General features: G+C 32.7%; 1 protein-coding gene across 7 annotated transcripts in view; it reads left to right on the top strand.

Annotated features, from left to right (window-relative positions):
* The first annotated feature begins 4,574 nt into the window (after positions 1-4,574).
* The window catches only part of LOC143084803 (uncharacterized), a 47,316-nt gene continuing 34,395 nt past the window's right edge, over positions 4,575-17,495 (top strand). For 5 of the 7 annotated variants that reach the window (XM_076260854.1, XM_076260853.1, XM_076260852.1 and 2 more), the window contains exons 1-3: positions 4,575-4,675; positions 12,080-12,167; positions 12,696-12,730. In XM_076260854.1, coding sequence (XP_076116969.1) covers positions 12,131-12,167; positions 12,696-12,730 — 72 coding nt within the window. In that variant the 5' untranslated portion in view covers positions 4,575-4,675; positions 12,080-12,130. Of the gene's footprint in view, positions 4,676-4,720; positions 4,908-12,079; positions 12,168-12,695; positions 12,731-17,495 lie in introns of those variants that run through there. The other 2 variants (XM_076260849.1, XM_076260850.1) reach the window with 2 other exon arrangements.

Here is a 17,495-nt window from a genome sequence, read left to right as displayed (position 1 = left end):
TTAATGTTTTAAAGCCTTTCCATTGGATAGAAGAAAGGCTCTGGCTATTGACGCACACGATTAAGTACTACTAATAATTTCTAGCGATAGAACTATACGTGTGTGTGTGTGGGTACGACATGAATTTGTTCGCTGCTTGATAACTTGGACTATAACAAACTCGGCCTTGATGATTTATATGCAGAAATATATTGAACAAACTCGGAATACGATTACTGTAGTAGATTGTGTTGTAAACGTTTTTTTTCTGACATTAAAAAAACAAATTTATACATAAAAATTATATACGAATTTATGAGATAATGTGTTATAGTCCGAGTTTGTTTTTGACCGAGCTGGGAACAGTATATCTAACTTTTAAATATTTATGTTACTGGACCGAGCTATCAGAGATTCACGGTATCACGATACCCTAATAAATATCCAAATACAAATTGATTTGTCCCAATGAAAACAATTTTGTGTTATATTTATATCCAAAGATTCATTTTATTGGTACAGAGATCTTATTATTATTAATCTTTTTTGGTACAGTGAATTAAACATTATAACAAATTAATTTTAAACATAATATGTAAAATGTTAAATCTGGGAAAGATCGGCACCAATATCTGAGGCCAAACAATACGGACCAGATTGAATAGTTATCAAAGGTATCAGAATTATAATTTAATACGGCAGACGTGCGTTTCGTCTACATAAGACTCATCAGTGACGCTCAGGTCAAAATAGTATAAAGCCAAACTAGTACCAAGCTGAAGAGCATTGAGGACCCCAAATTACAAAATGTTGTGCCAAATACGGCTAAGGTAATCTATTGTTTGTTTGTCTTTTTCATTTTTAGCCATGGCGTTGTCAGTTTGTTTTAGATTTTTTAGTTTGACTGTCCCTTTGGTATCTTTCGTCCCTCTTCTATTCCTTGGATAAGAAAATAAATCCTTAGTTTTTCCAAAAAAAAGTTTTGCTACCGGAAATTTATGAAAATGACCATATAATTGATATTTATGTCTACACCCAAGTACTGGCTTCTAACATCCGCTTCTTCCAAGAAAGGGCTACAACAGACGCCTTCGGCCAATATTTTTTTCCAAGGACCATCAGAGACTTGAACTAACTGACAACATCAGCAACAGCAGCTGACACAGTTGACACATCTGAGCATGTTTTAACCTATAAATAGCAAAGAGACAATGTTCTGTGTTGTTCGACACTTCGTATAGTTATCGGGGGACCTCAAACATTCAAATATTGAATTCGGTTCCTTACCTGGAAGAAAAAGAAAAAGAAAGTAAATAAGCTGTGAGTATAATAGTCCCAGAGTAGGTAAAACTTTATTTTGAATCGGCATATTTGACAAACATATTACAACATAAGATTTAATGAGCTTTTCACCGAATATAGAAACATATTAATGTTGGTCATTAATAACCCCGCAACGAATATGTGGAATACCCTTAAAATAAACAGTGGCACCGGTTGTTTTCATTGAATAGAGTAAGGATGTACTTTGGGGAGGTTTTGGAAATTCGTGTCACATGTTCATTTTGTTACCGTTAAATAACTGGTGCTCTTCCAACTGAAATTATCAATTTTAATTTCTAGATTTTTAAAGTCGTCAACTTTATATCATAAACTAGTCACCAGGTAAAATTTCGCAGACTCAAATTGTTTTTACTACATTTTGTAATACAACTTTAAACTTGTGACGACTATGATAAGAAATGTTTTCTGTACCTTCTTGCAATTTTTACAGTCTGATTGAGATTTTATTTCTTTATGTATGATGCTGTCTTTAGAATGAGAAGTAAAAGCGGTATGAGGGCCTGTGCGCCCTAGTAAAGTACCATCGTGACTGTGACTGGCACCAGGGACAGATTATACATACAGACTGTCACTGCTGGCACTGATGTAGAGGAAATACAATTAATTATCACTCTGTATATTCTATGGTATCGTGTCCGTTTGCCCTGATTACATATTCGTCATAGGTCCGTTCGCCCTCTCTGCTTATCCTACTTCATTTTTTTTCGGTAAACGTATTCAGATATCCACATAGTAGGTGTTAAAGGAAATATATATTTCTCAAAAATAAGACGTTTCGGCCTTAATTGATTCGATCTTGGTCGTTTTCGTACATTAAAGTATTGTCGAAACGACTTTTCTTGAATGGCCATTATATTTCTCAAAACAGACAGGAAAGATTTTGGAAATAAGACGTTTCTGTCTTGATTGATTCGATCTTGGTCGTTTCGGCCATACTTTTATGATATCAAAAGAGATTGGGTTATCAGGAACATATGTATTAACTGTTCCGAGCTATGAGGGTCTGGATTGGGGGGGGGGGGGGGTGGTGTCTGTTATTCTGTAAATTTTCACCCCTTTTTTCTCTGATCTTCAAAAAATTAACCCCTTTTTTCTGTAATCTTCAAAATATTAGACCACGCATTTCTCTAATCTTCATTTTTTTGCCCATTATTCTCTAATCTTCATTTTTAAGGGCATTAATCTTTAACCACATCCAAACCCTCTGCTATAATTATAACACCAAAATCGATATATAAATCTGCAGTGGCGGATCCAGGGGGGGGGGGTTCCGGGGGTGCGCACCCCCCCTTTATTTTTGCCGATCAATGCATTTGTATCGGGACATATGTTTTGCACCCCCCCCCCTGCACCCCCCCCCCTTTGCCCTGGGTTAGCACCCCCCTTTTCGAAAATTCCTGCATCCGCCCCTGAATCTGAGAACTTTTTTTATGAAATACCTAATTTTTAAATATCAATACAAATTGTATTTTGTGTCTCTGTTTTCAAGAAGTTTTTCATAAAATTTTAGATCTTTTGCATAAATTGCACAGTGATAATTATGATAACTTGAACGGTTATTTCAATTTTTTAAGGATTGCATAAGCGATTTTAACAAAACAAAAGTAATTGTACTTTTTGTCTTTATTGTTAATCTATTTTTAAAATTAAGTTTTACCATTTTAATTGCAATTGAAATATTTGTGGCGTAAACATATATATTAAGGAACATAACCTTATGTATTCCTTTCATTCATTCATAAACTATATTATTCTTGAAATTAAATAATGATTCACTTTCTGAAATTATAATTCTAAGTATTATTTTCGTATTGTTGGAGAATAACTTAATTCTTGTAAGCTTAGTAATTTGCATAACAATTGAAAAGAAACCTGTTCATTGTATCATAATGCGATATATCATAATAATTGAAGGATTTCAATTAACGGCAATTTGTTATCCTAGCACTTACCGGATTGGTTATTTTTGTCTTTGAATTAAGAATAATGCAACAGTTACACTAAAGATGAATCAGTGAAAGGCAAATTTTACTTTCAAGTGAATATTAAAGAGAATGCCCATTCATTCATTTACAATAAGCGTGTGTCGTGTTTTTGTTAGTAAAAGGATTCACTTTCTAACGCAACATCATGGCTTTAACTACCACTAAAAATGTCTCTAATGGGGCGACTTGGAAGGGCTCCACTCATTACAGTTTAATTAATTTATTCATAAGTAGGGCTAGTTGGCAGCCATTAATTCTATTCATACTTATTTATAAGTTTGTTACGTTGGCAGACATAAACTTGACGGTATTTCTTTCTTTTGCATAAGTGTAGAGAGTTGGTATGACTCATATTTTTCATACGTGGGGCGATTTGACATAACTTAATTCATGAGGATTTGTTTTATTTTCACAAGTGGGGCGAGTTGACATTCACGTCACCGACATACTGATACTAACTTCTTACTGCATTTTTTAACCAAAAAGAAAATGAATACGAAAGATGTTTATTTAAGGTTCATAGGTATTGATCAGTTTCTTTTTTTTTTTTATTATTAATTAGTGGCAGGAATTAACATATACAACGATAGCATCTTTTTCCATAAGTGAGGCGAGTTGACAGACCTTATTTCAGCGGGATTTTAACACTTTTCATAAGTAGGGTAAGTTATCCAACCTGTTTTTAATTGTATTTTACCCTTTTCATAAGTGGGGCGAGTTGGTAAACAAGTGTTGGGGGGGGGGGGGGGAGGGGGGACGGTTTAGGAAGTGGGTGCGAGTTGGTGAAAAAATGGGGCGATTAGGTGAGGGGCGATTTGTTAGTTAGGGGTACAAATGTGATACCTGTGTATATATAAAGAAAGAGAGGAATTTTAAAGTACGTGACTTGACTTTTAATCAACACAGGAACATTGTAAATATATTGTGATAACGGATTTTTAATATAATTGTGTGTGGGTAGGACTTCACTGTGTAAATAGTCTCAGCACTGCAACATATTTGGTGGAGGCATCACTGTATATAAGAAAGACCACAAGTTATACATACTAGCGTATGGTTCCTCTACAAAGGGGGTTAAAGATACAGAGGTAAGGTAAGGATTTGTCATGGATTCTTACAGATTGGTGACTTCTGAAATGAAAATGAATTAAATCTGAAAAAAACTACAGAAAACAACTAGCAGAACCTACAACTATGAAACGAATTCCCATCATTCATCAATTATCAAGTATATACGTAGCAATAGCCGTAGCTTATTATATATGACCTTATCTGAAATAAGGTCAAAGTGTAAACCACATTGCATTGTGGGTATGTTGGCAAGGAAAATATAAATGGCGGACAGGTGACAAGAAAGTTCGTAAAAAGTAAATTTATTGTTGTATGCAAAAGTTGTACATTATTTAAAAGGATAAGGGTCTTCATCAGCTACTGTAGCATTTAAAGATTAATTGTCGAATGTTTAATTCATGTTATAGCTTGAATTTATATCTAACCTAGATATTGCGAGTGTGAAAGTTTAAAAAAAAGTATTGATTCTCATTCTGTGAAGCAATTCCAACATGTTTTGAAAAACGAAGGAAGCAAACCAAAATATTTGTAAGTAGACGCACACAATGTTTGTTGTTATCCATGTGTAACAAAAAGGAAATCAATCTACAGATTTTTTTTTTGGTTTAAATAGGGGCTTGGTGTTCTATTTACACAATAAATAAAGGTCCAGTTCGGCAGTTGATTTTTTGCAATCTCTCCTGTTCAGTTCATGTTTGCTCCCTGTCACAATATAACGATTTTCATATTAAATAAAGGTTTACTTGTAATTTAGTTAGTGTAAGGCCAAAAATAAATATATGTCTGTTTATCGTTACTTGACCGACCCTATTTTGAGCGTTGACCCTCAGCCATTTTATTTCAGCCGTAAAGTAAAAAATAAACTCAGCTTAAAAACACCTGATCCTGGAGTCCCAATTAAAGTCCTATCTACGTCAACATAGGAGCGAATGGGCCAGATAACTTGAAGTTTTGTGTTTTTTTAAAGTCATCAGTCTTGATTTTAATATGTTCAGATTTCAGAATTGAAGACTTATTATGCAACTTATAATATTGAGTTTTTATGATTTGCAGATTATGTACCATTTTAATATTTTCCTTTAAGATTGAAAAAGAGTGGTTGAACAGCTAGACAGCTACATGTTCATCTGCATGATCTGCATGTATTTAATTTTAAATATACATACACTTTCTAAAACATAAAGTACATTTTTAAATCAAGATCTATAATGTATAACCAGATTACCATATATGAATTAATGTGGTAAGATAATATATCAAATATAAGCAGTTACATCATGCTATGTAATTACAGGTAAAATGTAGGAAAGTATTTTGTCAGTTTTATGTGCAACTGAAAGTGCTTTGTTATATATACTCTCCAATATAGGAGTCTAATAAAAAAAAATACAAGCTGTGTATTGACATCAAAGTGGATTCCGATACTTATTTGGAATACTTCATGAATTGTTTCTTTCTCTTTCCTAAGGCAATTTTGAGGACAAGAAATGTTCATTGAGTTGTGTAATAAGGTGTCTGTTTAATTATTTAATATAACACCTCTGATAGTATATAATTGACCTTAAATTAGTATCTTGAAGTTGTTGAAATAATAAAAATGATAGATTTACTTATTACATTTTATCTACACGACTACATTATTCTGTAAATTATGTGTCAAAGATGTATGATAAAGGACTAATAAAAATGGCAGGAAGGTCAATTTTACTTGAAAAATCAAGTGTCATAATCATCTTATGAATTAAAATCAATGAGGCAGATTAATTTTAAAAGTTACTATTAATATTGACTTGCTTGAAACAATAAACAAATATGCATTACACTAACCTGAGCATTTTCTACAATAAAATATATGTTCCGGACCATATGAGTATTTGGACCATACGCCAGACATGTGACAGAGTTGTCAAGCAACAACTGGAGAAACCAAATTTTCAGCTGGAGTTTGGGCCTCAAAACTGGAGATTTTTTATCAACCTTTTTATCGACATACACAAGATTTTTGTGTGTGTTTAAACTGCATATATATCTACCTTTTTTGTTAAAAAACAATGATTCCATACCTTTGAACACCTGCATAGCCATTTTTTACTCAGTAAAATAGAAGATAAGGGGGGTTCAAATATTTATTCATCACATATGGTTCCAAGATAAAGTGATTAGCCATCATACATGGCAAAAATACCTCCTCTTTAGCTACATTGTCAACTTTAGTACCACTACTGAACATGTTTGTAACAGAAGGTGTCGAATTGATAAAGTTGTGGGTCTTCTTGTGGGTAGCTGTCTCCATATTTTTAGTCAAGTAATTAGGGCCACCATAGTCAGCTTTGTATGAAGTGTAGTAAGCATGGTCTTGACCCTTGGCACTTGACATGCACCATTTTTAAATTTGGCTAAGATACTTTGTCTTCTTTAATTTGATGCTGGGGTATTTGGTGATAACATACAGCAGTCTGCACCAAAAACTTTTTCAACCAATAGTCCGGAGACCAATATTCAGACATTTTTCTTATTGGTCCAAACAAAGTTTTTGCAAAACTTACTAGTCCGAATTAAATTTTACTAGTCTGGGGCATCGGACTAGTGGCTAACTGTGCAGACTGTACAGTTTGCATTTTGTCAAATTATAAGACAAACACACTTAAATATGTAAAGGTATTCCATTGGCTTTGATAGAAAACAAGCCATACATATCATATTTGAGTTGATTTTATTGTCCTTAAGGTTTAGTATAAACTGTAAGTCTGTTCCATGTTTTCAACAGCATCAAAATCGGTGTTTATACAACTGTTCCATTGTCAGTATTTCACTTTTAATCATTCAGAGTGTATATGTAACAAGCTAGTTGATTACTAGGTAAATGCCAATCATCTTTTATTGTATATACAGTCTAATCCTTAACATCTTCATTGATTACTCGAGACTATTTTCCTATTTACCTTTTTGACACAAATTTTCCCATATCAATTTTGAGTTTCTCGGACTTTTTTTCTGTCCGTATCTATTTTGTAAACAGAAATGTCTACTGAAATTTTTTCGAGATTGACATTTTCAAAAAGCGGAAGATTTCAATTTTTAACAGGAGGGAAGGAAGAGGGTCTGAAAAGCGTGAGTAAAATCTCTCGCCAGAAGAATCACATGTATGATACGCGTATGGTCATGACCATATGGGTATATACTCGTATGGTCATGACCATATGGGTATATACTCATATGGTCCGACTGTACACGTATGGTCGGGGTAATTAACACTCTGATACAGTTAACTTTAAATACTTCTAAACTCTTCATATGGTATGACCGTTTATTAAAAAGACGCTATCATATCATAGGTAATTTTATTATTATATTATAATAAAACGATTAGCTAAATAAAAATTAGAAGTTTCACACAGATAATTTTACTTACTTGTCAAAACTATAATAAACACATTTTATACCGATGGTCATTACCGATGGTCATTACCGATTTGTTATTAGGAGTGAATGGCAATATGTCGACTTAAAAAAATAAATTCAAAAAATTTCTTAATGAACTGTTACACAACAAGAAGTCACTGGAAAGTAATATAGTTTATTTAAGTTATCTTGTGAGTATGGTGTATTGCAGTCATGCTACGATGTTTGAGATCTAGGGCTTCTTAAAAACACTGTAGGCATATCGGAATTGCCCAAGACCTCGGTATTACTGCATGTATGCAGCTACAAAAAGGCTAGCTTTTCACTAGCAAACAAAATGTGTAAATGAAAAAAAAATCATGCACAACCAAGCTTTGCAAATGCAAAAAAGCTATGATACCGTGTGAAAGTAATTGTCACCCTAAGCACACATGCAAGAATGTTGTAATTAGCGATGAAAACTCACTATGACATCAATATTTAAATTTTACGTAGTATCTTAATTATAAGAATAATACATTGTCATGTAACCATCATTGTTTTTTTTTAGATAAAGTTTTTGTATTATTGAAACTTTTATAATGTAATTTAAAAAAAATACCTATATGGTCCAAATACTTATATGGTCCGGCCTGTTAATAACCAAACGAGTATTATACTCATATGGTCGGACCATATGTGTACGGTCCGACCATATGAGTATATGCATATGGTCATGACCATATGCGTATGGTCCAAATACTCATATGGTCCGGAACATATACATAATATACTTCATTTATTTTTGTGATTTTTTTTGTCGCTATCTTTTCGTTGTATAACAAATTTTTTTTCAGAAACAAATGTATTTTAAGAATTAAAAAAAAATCTGTTGTCACTGAACGAAAACTAAGAGTTATTCTTTTGTGTAGCATAATCAAAACATGAGTCCAGTTAGAAATGACTGAACCTCACCAAGTTTTACTAAATATATATATATGTGCCTATCTCAGATAAACTTTCTTTATAACCTTTGTTTGTTTTGTACCAGTTCTAGATCTATTAGGACTTGTGCATTTCACTCTGAACTAATTTTAAACAAGGTTTACAACTTGAAGAATAGAGGTTAAAAGGTTAAGTTTACTCCCAGTAAACAGAACCTATTGTATTCATTATCAATACTTACCTCAATGTTTGTATCAGATTTATATAATAGATTATTAAACTAAACAGTCTCAAGTTCATTTTGAAACTTTTGATAGTCTACATGTTCAGTTTACCAAAAATGATAGAACTTTATAAGATTTGTATATGTACATGTAAGCTTAAGGTGGACTATTTTCATTTGAAATTATTTAAAAATAAAACCTTTAACCTTTCTAATAACACAGTGGTTTTGGTAATTTATGTCATTGGGAATGTCAGATTATGACAATAGACATGTAGTCTGTTCTACATGTATAATAATACTGTGGATTCAATACTATTCGCTGGAAACCAATTTTCAGGGGTTTCGTGGGTACAGGTGAACCACAAATTCAAATGTTCAACAAATCAACATATATATTTTAAAAAATCTTTGTATACATGTACAGCAATGTACAGAGATTGGCAAAACCATAAATCATATATCCACAAATATGCAAGTTTTTGGCAATCCATGAAGGCAATACCATGAAATCAAATTACCATGAATATGCAAGTTTTCAGCAATCCATGAAAATTGATTCCCATGAAAATAAATGCATCCACAGTATATATATATTTCAATTTATACTCTGAAAATTAAACGTCTCTTGATTGATTGATGATTGCATTAGGCCACCTCAGCATAAATTGGCTATATATAACATTGGGTCTTCTACATAGATATCAACATGTATAAAATCTCTACATTACAATTTTTATTTGCCATCATATTGTATCATAAAGGAAGTCACCATCATATTGTATCATAAAGGAAGTCACCACAGTGATATTGTTGGCTTTTTTCAAAACTACCTCTACCCTTTTTTTTTGGGAAAATATGCGTAATTTTCATCAAATTGGGAAATTTAAAATAAACCATGAATTTGACTGAAACTTCAATTTGTATCATAAAGGAACTTACCATCATATTGTATCATAAAAGAACTTTATTCATTTTTCCTTTTATTTTTTTTAATGTTTTATACATGATTTATGATGTTTTGTTTTCTGGGAGAACTTGTTATTTAAGTTGAGGAAGTCACCATCGTATTGTATCATTAAGGAACCATAAAGGAACTCACCATCATATTGTATCATAAAAGAACTCTATTCATTTTTCCTTTTATTTTTTTTAATGTTTTATACATGATTTATGATGTTTTGTTTTCTGGGAGAACTTGTTATTTAAGTTGAGGAAGTCACCATCGTATTGTATCATTAAGGAACCATAAAGGAACTCACCATCATATTGTATCATAAAAGAACTCTATTCATTTTTCCTTTTATTTTTTTTAATGTTTTATACATGATTTATGATGTTTTGTTTTCTGGGAGAACTTGTTATTTAAGTTGAGTATGAATTCAGCAATCTATTGAAATATGTTGGTTAAAAGCTGACTATTTATATAGCTAGAGTTTATTATTTTTTGTCTATTTGATTTGTCCCATGCCAACTCCAACAATGTCCAAGTAAAACTTATTCAAATACTATTATTTATTTACAATATTTTATGGTTGCATTTGCGAGAACAATTCAATTGTTGATAATAGGAAATTATTAATTAACTGAGGTAATCAATGGATTGGCTATTTATCAGTGCAAACCGGGAGACTCTGTTTCTTACAGATAATACCCTGACAACTATTTAGATTGGTTGTTCATAAAAACTTATTAAATTATTAATGATTTCAGTCTTTTGATACTTCGACACAGTGCATGTAGATTCACAATTGATTCTAACTGTGATTAATTCTGAAGTAGAAAGGTCTTTCAACTGTAATAAGACATACAAGTTTTTCAATTGAAGCGTTTCATTCCCTGAATAGAATATTTGATTGAACGCTCAGTTGTAGTTCTTTATGTTAGACGTGCTGGAGATTCTACATTAATACTTTAACTTTAATTGAATTTAAGAAAGATGTATTTACAGTCATACATATAACTTTTATTGTAAAGGTTTGATTGGGGTCAGATATACAGTTGCTCTTTCAGACATTTGTATTGACCTCGCTCATTTTAATTTGTAATATGCTCATTGAGGTGAATGTCTTCAACAAGCAATTTTTTTACCATTTGGACAAACTCCTCAGGACTTCAGCATATTATCTTTTTAAGTCCCTCATACCCTTAGTAAGCCTATCAGTTCTGTGGATCAGTTCATTAGAGCCCTCAACAAGATTTTTGGCCCCATAGGGATATCCATACATCCTGAAGACCTGTAAATTCATGTGTATCTTTCTGAACAACTCACTGACTTTTAAAAAGAATTGTCCTCACCTTCAGATTTTAAGGTTATTATTTGACTGTAATATACCTACAAGCAGTTATTTCCCTTTAGAACAATAGGTCATCTTTTGAAGAAACAGCCTGGATGATACCTAGTTCTTTATTTATCCCAACTCAAATGCAATGATAAAGCAATTGATTCATCATATAGAAGCCTTGTGTTGTTGCCAATAGGGCATTTTCTGCACTATTTTCCATCTTCAATATTTTTGTAAGGTTTGAGACAGAAACAATCCAATCTTTATATGTTGAAATGTAACGTCAAACTAGTAAACATCTTTATGGCACAATTTAACCTTTGAAACAAATAATTTGAAGTTCTGTTAATTTATCACTTCAATAAAGAGGAAGGAATGACCTTTTCAGGACTCCTGGATCGGATGTTTTTAAGCTCGGGATGTCGGGATTGATCCTTTTAGGATGCGGGAATTCTTTTTTTTCGATTTCGGGGTTGGCAGGATTTAAATTTCTTAAAATTCGAGACCTCAGGATTTCATGTTTTTACGTCTGGATTTTGGATCAGGACCCCTCTCTATTAAAGGGAAAATTATATGAGATAAAGTTAAATAATATTCTGTTCTGATTTTCAGTCTTTTAGGAAAAGTGTATTGCCAGGCAAAAGAGAGAAAACAATTTTAAGCTTGCTTTAAATGGTTGGTGTGGAAAATGGTAGTGGTTATAAATAGTTACATATAACATAGACTGCTATCTGGCAATATGTAAAACTCAATTAAAATGCACTAGGAACAAACTGGAACTGTATTTGGCTAAAGAACTATTGATTGAACCTGTATCTTTAATACCAGGGTTTATAATGTGCTTTTTTTTTTTTATACTTTTACAGAATGTCGGAATGTTACACGCAGTGTGGCTAGACTATAATACATGATATGTGATGAACAAGTACGAAATATTAGGAGTCGTAGGCGAAGGTATGTAATTTGAAAGATTGAAAGATTTAGAGATGAAGACAGTCTTGACCTCATAGTTAAGTTGATCATGTTAAGTTTTTGTGATTAGGTCAGTTTTTCAGATACTATAAGTAATACTATGTCTTTGATGAATAAAATGAATGTAATTCTTAAACGTCCATCTGACAGAGTTGTCCTTATTTTCACCGTTCATTGGTCAATGTAAAGTTTTGCGATTAAATCTGTTTCTCAGATGCTATAAGTAATAGGTCAACTATATTTGATAAGAATGATTATAATGTGTAATTGTCTGTCTCACAGAATAAATACAACCTTGACCTTATTTCATGGATAGCTTATAATATAAAGTTATTCCTGTTGTAAGACTTTGATTTGAAAAAAAGTCATAGTAAAATTAAATCATAATCAGTAAAGTAACCTAGTCTATATATTTCAGCATGTGCACTCTTACTTTTTTTGTTATTATGGAAATTGTATTTTTATGGTTTCCTCTGAATTGGTAATATATTGGTTAACTTATTGTTGTAGGAGCCTACGGAGTGGTACTGAAATGTCGTCACAAGGTAAGATTATATATCTATATGTCTTGATTTATATACACTTAACCCCTTCACAAGTTATTAAAGGAAGTGCATGTTACATGTTTTGTAAGAATATGTAATAAAAATATTATATATTATAAACAAATACATGATACTGTCATACAACTATGGTTTATTGCTTATTTCATAAAGACCCCTGACAATAGACTTGGGTCAAAATAATTCACATTTATATAAAATTCCATAGATATTTATCAAGCAGAAATTATTTTTTTCTAAACCCAACAGTGAGATATATTAGATCATTAGAATTTCACATGATTTGCCTCATACATGTCATACCAACATTTGGTTTTTGTCGAGCCTGCAACTTTTGTTGCAGAAAGCTCGACAGGGATAGTGTTCCGGCTACGGCGGCGGTGTTAGCTAACTTCTTAAAAGGTTTATTTTTTAAAAGGTGAAAGACCTGGATGCTTCATACTTTGTATATAGATGCCTCATGTTACGAAGTTTCCGTCAGTCACATGTCCAATGTCCTTGACCTCGTTTTCATGGTTCATTGACCACTTGAAAAAAAAGTTCAGAATTTTTGTAATGTTGAATTCTCTTATTATAAGTAATAGGATAACTATATTTGGTATGTGCGTACCTTGCAAGGTCCTCTTGCCCGTCAGAATTTTCACTTGACCTCAACCTCATTTCATGGATCAGTGAACAAGGTTAAGTTTTGGTGGTCAAGTCCATATCTCAGATACTATAAGCAATAGGGCTAGTATATTTGGTGTATGGAAGGACTGGAAGGTGTACATGTCCAACTGGCAGGTGTCTTCTGACCTTGACCTCATTTTCATGGTTCAGTGGTTATAGTTAAGTTTTTGTGTTTTGGTCTGTTTTTCTCATACTTTATGCAATAGGTCTACTATATTTGTTGTATGGAATGATTGTAAGGTGTACATGTCTAGCGGGCAGATGTCATCTGACCTTGACCTCATTTTCATGGTTCAGTGGTCATAGTTAAGTTTTTAAGTTTTGGTCTTTTTATCTAATATTATATGCCAAAGGTCAACTATATTTGGTGTATGGAAATATATTATGATCTATATGTCAGTCCCGCAGGTTTTATTTGACCATGACCTCATTGCACAGTTCATTGCACAGTGTTAAGTTTTTGTGTTTTGGTCTATTTTTCTTAAACTATGAGTAGTTGGTCAACTATATTTGTTGTATGGAAGCTTTGTTAGCTGTACATATCTGCCTTGCATGGTTCATCTGACCTTGACCTCATTTTTAGCTCACCTGGCCCGAAGGGCCAAGTGAGCTTTTCTCATCACTTGGCGTCCGGCGTCCGTCGTCCGTCGTCCGTCGTCGTCGTCGTCGTCCGTCGTCGTTAACTTTTACAAAAATCTTCTCCTCTGAAACTACAGGGCCAAATCAAACCAAACTTGGCCACAATCATCATTGGGGTATCTAGTTTTAAAAATGTGTGGCGTGACCCGGTCAACCAACCAAGATGGCCGCCACGGCTAAAAATAGAACATAGGGGTAAAATGCAGTTTTTGGCTTATAACTCAAAAACCAAAGCATTTAGAGCAAATCTGACATGGGGTAAAAATGTTTATCAGGTCAAGATCTATCTGCCCTGAAATTTTCAGATGAATCGGTCAATCGGTTGTTGGGTTGCTGCCCCTGAATTGGTAATTTTGAGGAAATTTTGCTGTTTTTGGTTATTATCTTGAATATTATTATAGATAGAGATAAACTGTAAACAGCAATAATGTTGAGCAAAGTAAGATCTACAAATAAGTCAACATGACCAAAATGGTCAGTTGACCTGTTTAGGAGTTATTGCCCTTTATAGTCAATTTTTAACCATTTTTCGTTAATTAAAGTAATCTTTTACAAAAATCTTCTCCTCTGAAACTACTGGGCTAAATTAATCCAAACTTGGCCACAATCATCTTTGGGGTATCTAGTTTAAAAAATGTTAGGCATGACCTGGTCAACCAACCAAGATGGCCGCCACGGCTAAAAATAGAACAAAGGGGTAAAATGCAGTTTTTGGCTTATAACTCAAAAACCAAAGCATTTTGAGGAAATCTGACATGGATAAAAATGTTTATCAGGTCAAGATCTATCTGCCCTGAAATTTTCAGATGAATCGGTCAATCGGTTGTTGGGTTGCTGCCCCTGAATTGGTAATTTTGAGGAAATTTTGCCGTTTTTTGTTATTATCTTGAATATTATTATAGATAGAGATAAACTGTATACAGCAATAACGTTCAGCAAAATAAGATCTACAAATAAGTTTACATGACCAAAATAGTCAATTGACCCCTTAAGGAGTTATTGCCCTTTATAGTTAATTTTTAACATTTTTCATAAATTTTTGTAAATTTTTAGAAAATATTTTCCACTGTAATTACTGGGCCAAGTTCATTATAGATAGAGATAATTGTAGCAACAAGAATGCTTAGTAAAGTAAGATCTACTAACACATCACTATCACCAAAACACAATTATGTCATGAATTTATCCGTGTCCATTGTTTAATATGCACAAGACCAAGGTGAGCGACACAGGCTCTTTAGAGCCTCTAGTTATGGTTCATTGGTCTTTGTTTAGCTATCTTGGTTAATGTTAAGTTTATGTGACAGTTGTAATAAAGCTTTATACTTAGGACTATCAACATAATATCAATGATTAGTAAAGAAGGCGAGACATTTCAGTGTGTGCACTCTTGTCCTTTCTTATTGTATCTTTCCTTTCCTTCATCATTTGATGACTTGATGATGAGGACGTTATGTAGGCTTGATACAGGATAAAATGCTGATGGAAATGGTATGTAGGGTTTTATGAGTATTGCCCAGTCCCATAGGGATATCCATACATCCTTAAGACCTGTAAATTAACATTATATGCAAGGGGGGCATAATTTGTGACCAATGAACACATTTTCCATTTAAAAAAAACAAACTTTTAAGATGTTTTTTCTTCATTGTTGGCTTGTTGGTGAAAACATATTTCTTTAATTTATCTAAGAATATAAAAATGATAGAACAAACATGATGTATCAGTAAAATCCACTTGTCATTTGTCATAAATAATGGTATGGAAATTGTTCTGGTAAATAAAAGTTCCAGAAAGAACACCTAAGTGTATGGTGATAACTCCACAACACTTGTTGTTCAAAAGGAAGTAACAATTGAAGTTGTTTGGGTTGAAATGTAAACGTAATTGGTATTTAAATAAGGCATTGGCAGGGCTCGACATTAACGCTTGTCCGATTGTCCGGGACAAGTGGACACAGGTGTCGGGCAAGTAGATTCACCATACTACTTGTCCGATGGGACAAGTGAAAAATCAAGGTCAGATAAAAATAGATCAAATTCAAGACTGATACAGTCCCAAAAATATGAATGATTGTTTTATTGATCATACTTAATGAAATAATTATTCATTGATTGAACCAGAGACATATAAAACTTGTATAATATGTCTCTGATTTGGACTATTGAACATGCTGGCAGCCATTGACCAGGGGGATATAAGTAAGGGGAAAGAAACCAATGTTAATGTATCTTCTTAGTATAAGCTTCCTTGAATTAGGAGCACCTCCATATGGAGTTTTACCTAAACTTTAAAATATTAAATTAAAGTATGTTTCATTTGATTTTGCTTTTATGCATAACAATACATTAAAAAAGGTTTTATTTGATAAGATCTATGATAAAAATAGTTCAGATGAAAAAAAAAAAAAAAAAATCTAAAAAGGCAGATTTTTAAGTGAAATGTGTATGTACTTCATGATCATATATATCAATGTATATACAAATCAAAATAAATTGTAAAAGCTTGTTTTGACATCATCAATAAATTAAAAAGGTTTACTCATATACATGTTCAAGGTGGCCAGGTGTATTTACGTCCTTGGTTTAACCCATACCACTACTAAAGAATGAATAGGTCCATAGGGGAACATAGTGGTTTGGGAAGAAATGATGATTTAATGATTGACAAATGATAGTGACATTGAGTCAGAGAACAGTCTTGCAAAAAAACTTTCATTCTGAAATAATGCAATGTATTTTGATGCGGTATTCATATAACATTACAAAATGCTCCTTTTATTAGGTACAATCAAAGCCCAAGTGTTATTATTGCATAAATCATCAATATGTTAGATTTTCAATTATGAATTCGGACAAGTGAGTTAAGAGTTCGGACAAGCTGATTTTCTTGCCACTTGTCCGAAGGGACAAGTTAGAAAAAATGTTAATGTAGAGGCCTGATTGGTATGGATGTTATACCACTTCATGTATACGTTGTGAAACTAATGACAGGTTTTTAAATTCCTTTTTTGTAAAATCCATGAATTTTGTGATAACATCTGTTTGTACTTGCTTCTATTCACTAAGCGTAGAGGTAAATTGATTAGAAATGTAATTTTGTGTGAACATATGATCCCACTAAGCATGTTAAATATTGATCATTTAAACAAGTGTCATATTACTTATCTTCAATAGAAACAGTTGGACTGTATTACACAATGGTATACATCAAGGACGTTTTCTATAGGAACTTTTGGGCCCCCGTTTAGTAAATATTTGTTATACTCAAAATGGTTAATACATCTGGTCACCTGTCCCCTAAGGACCTTTTGGATCCTTGTAAAGTGAAAGGTTGATAGAAACATTAGGGTATACATCTTGGACCCTGTCTCATTAGGACCCTGTGGACCCTTGTAAAGTAAATGTTTGATAGAATCATAATTGTATACATCTTGGAC

This window comes from Mytilus galloprovincialis, chromosome 8 (genome assembly GCF_965363235.1).
Source record: "Mytilus galloprovincialis chromosome 8, xbMytGall1.hap1.1, whole genome shotgun sequence".
Taxonomy (NCBI): Eukaryota; Metazoa; Mollusca; class Bivalvia; order Mytilida; family Mytilidae; genus Mytilus; species Mytilus galloprovincialis.
The sequence above is the reverse complement of the archived record's forward strand: the minus strand, read 5'-3'. Positions and strand labels throughout refer to the sequence as shown.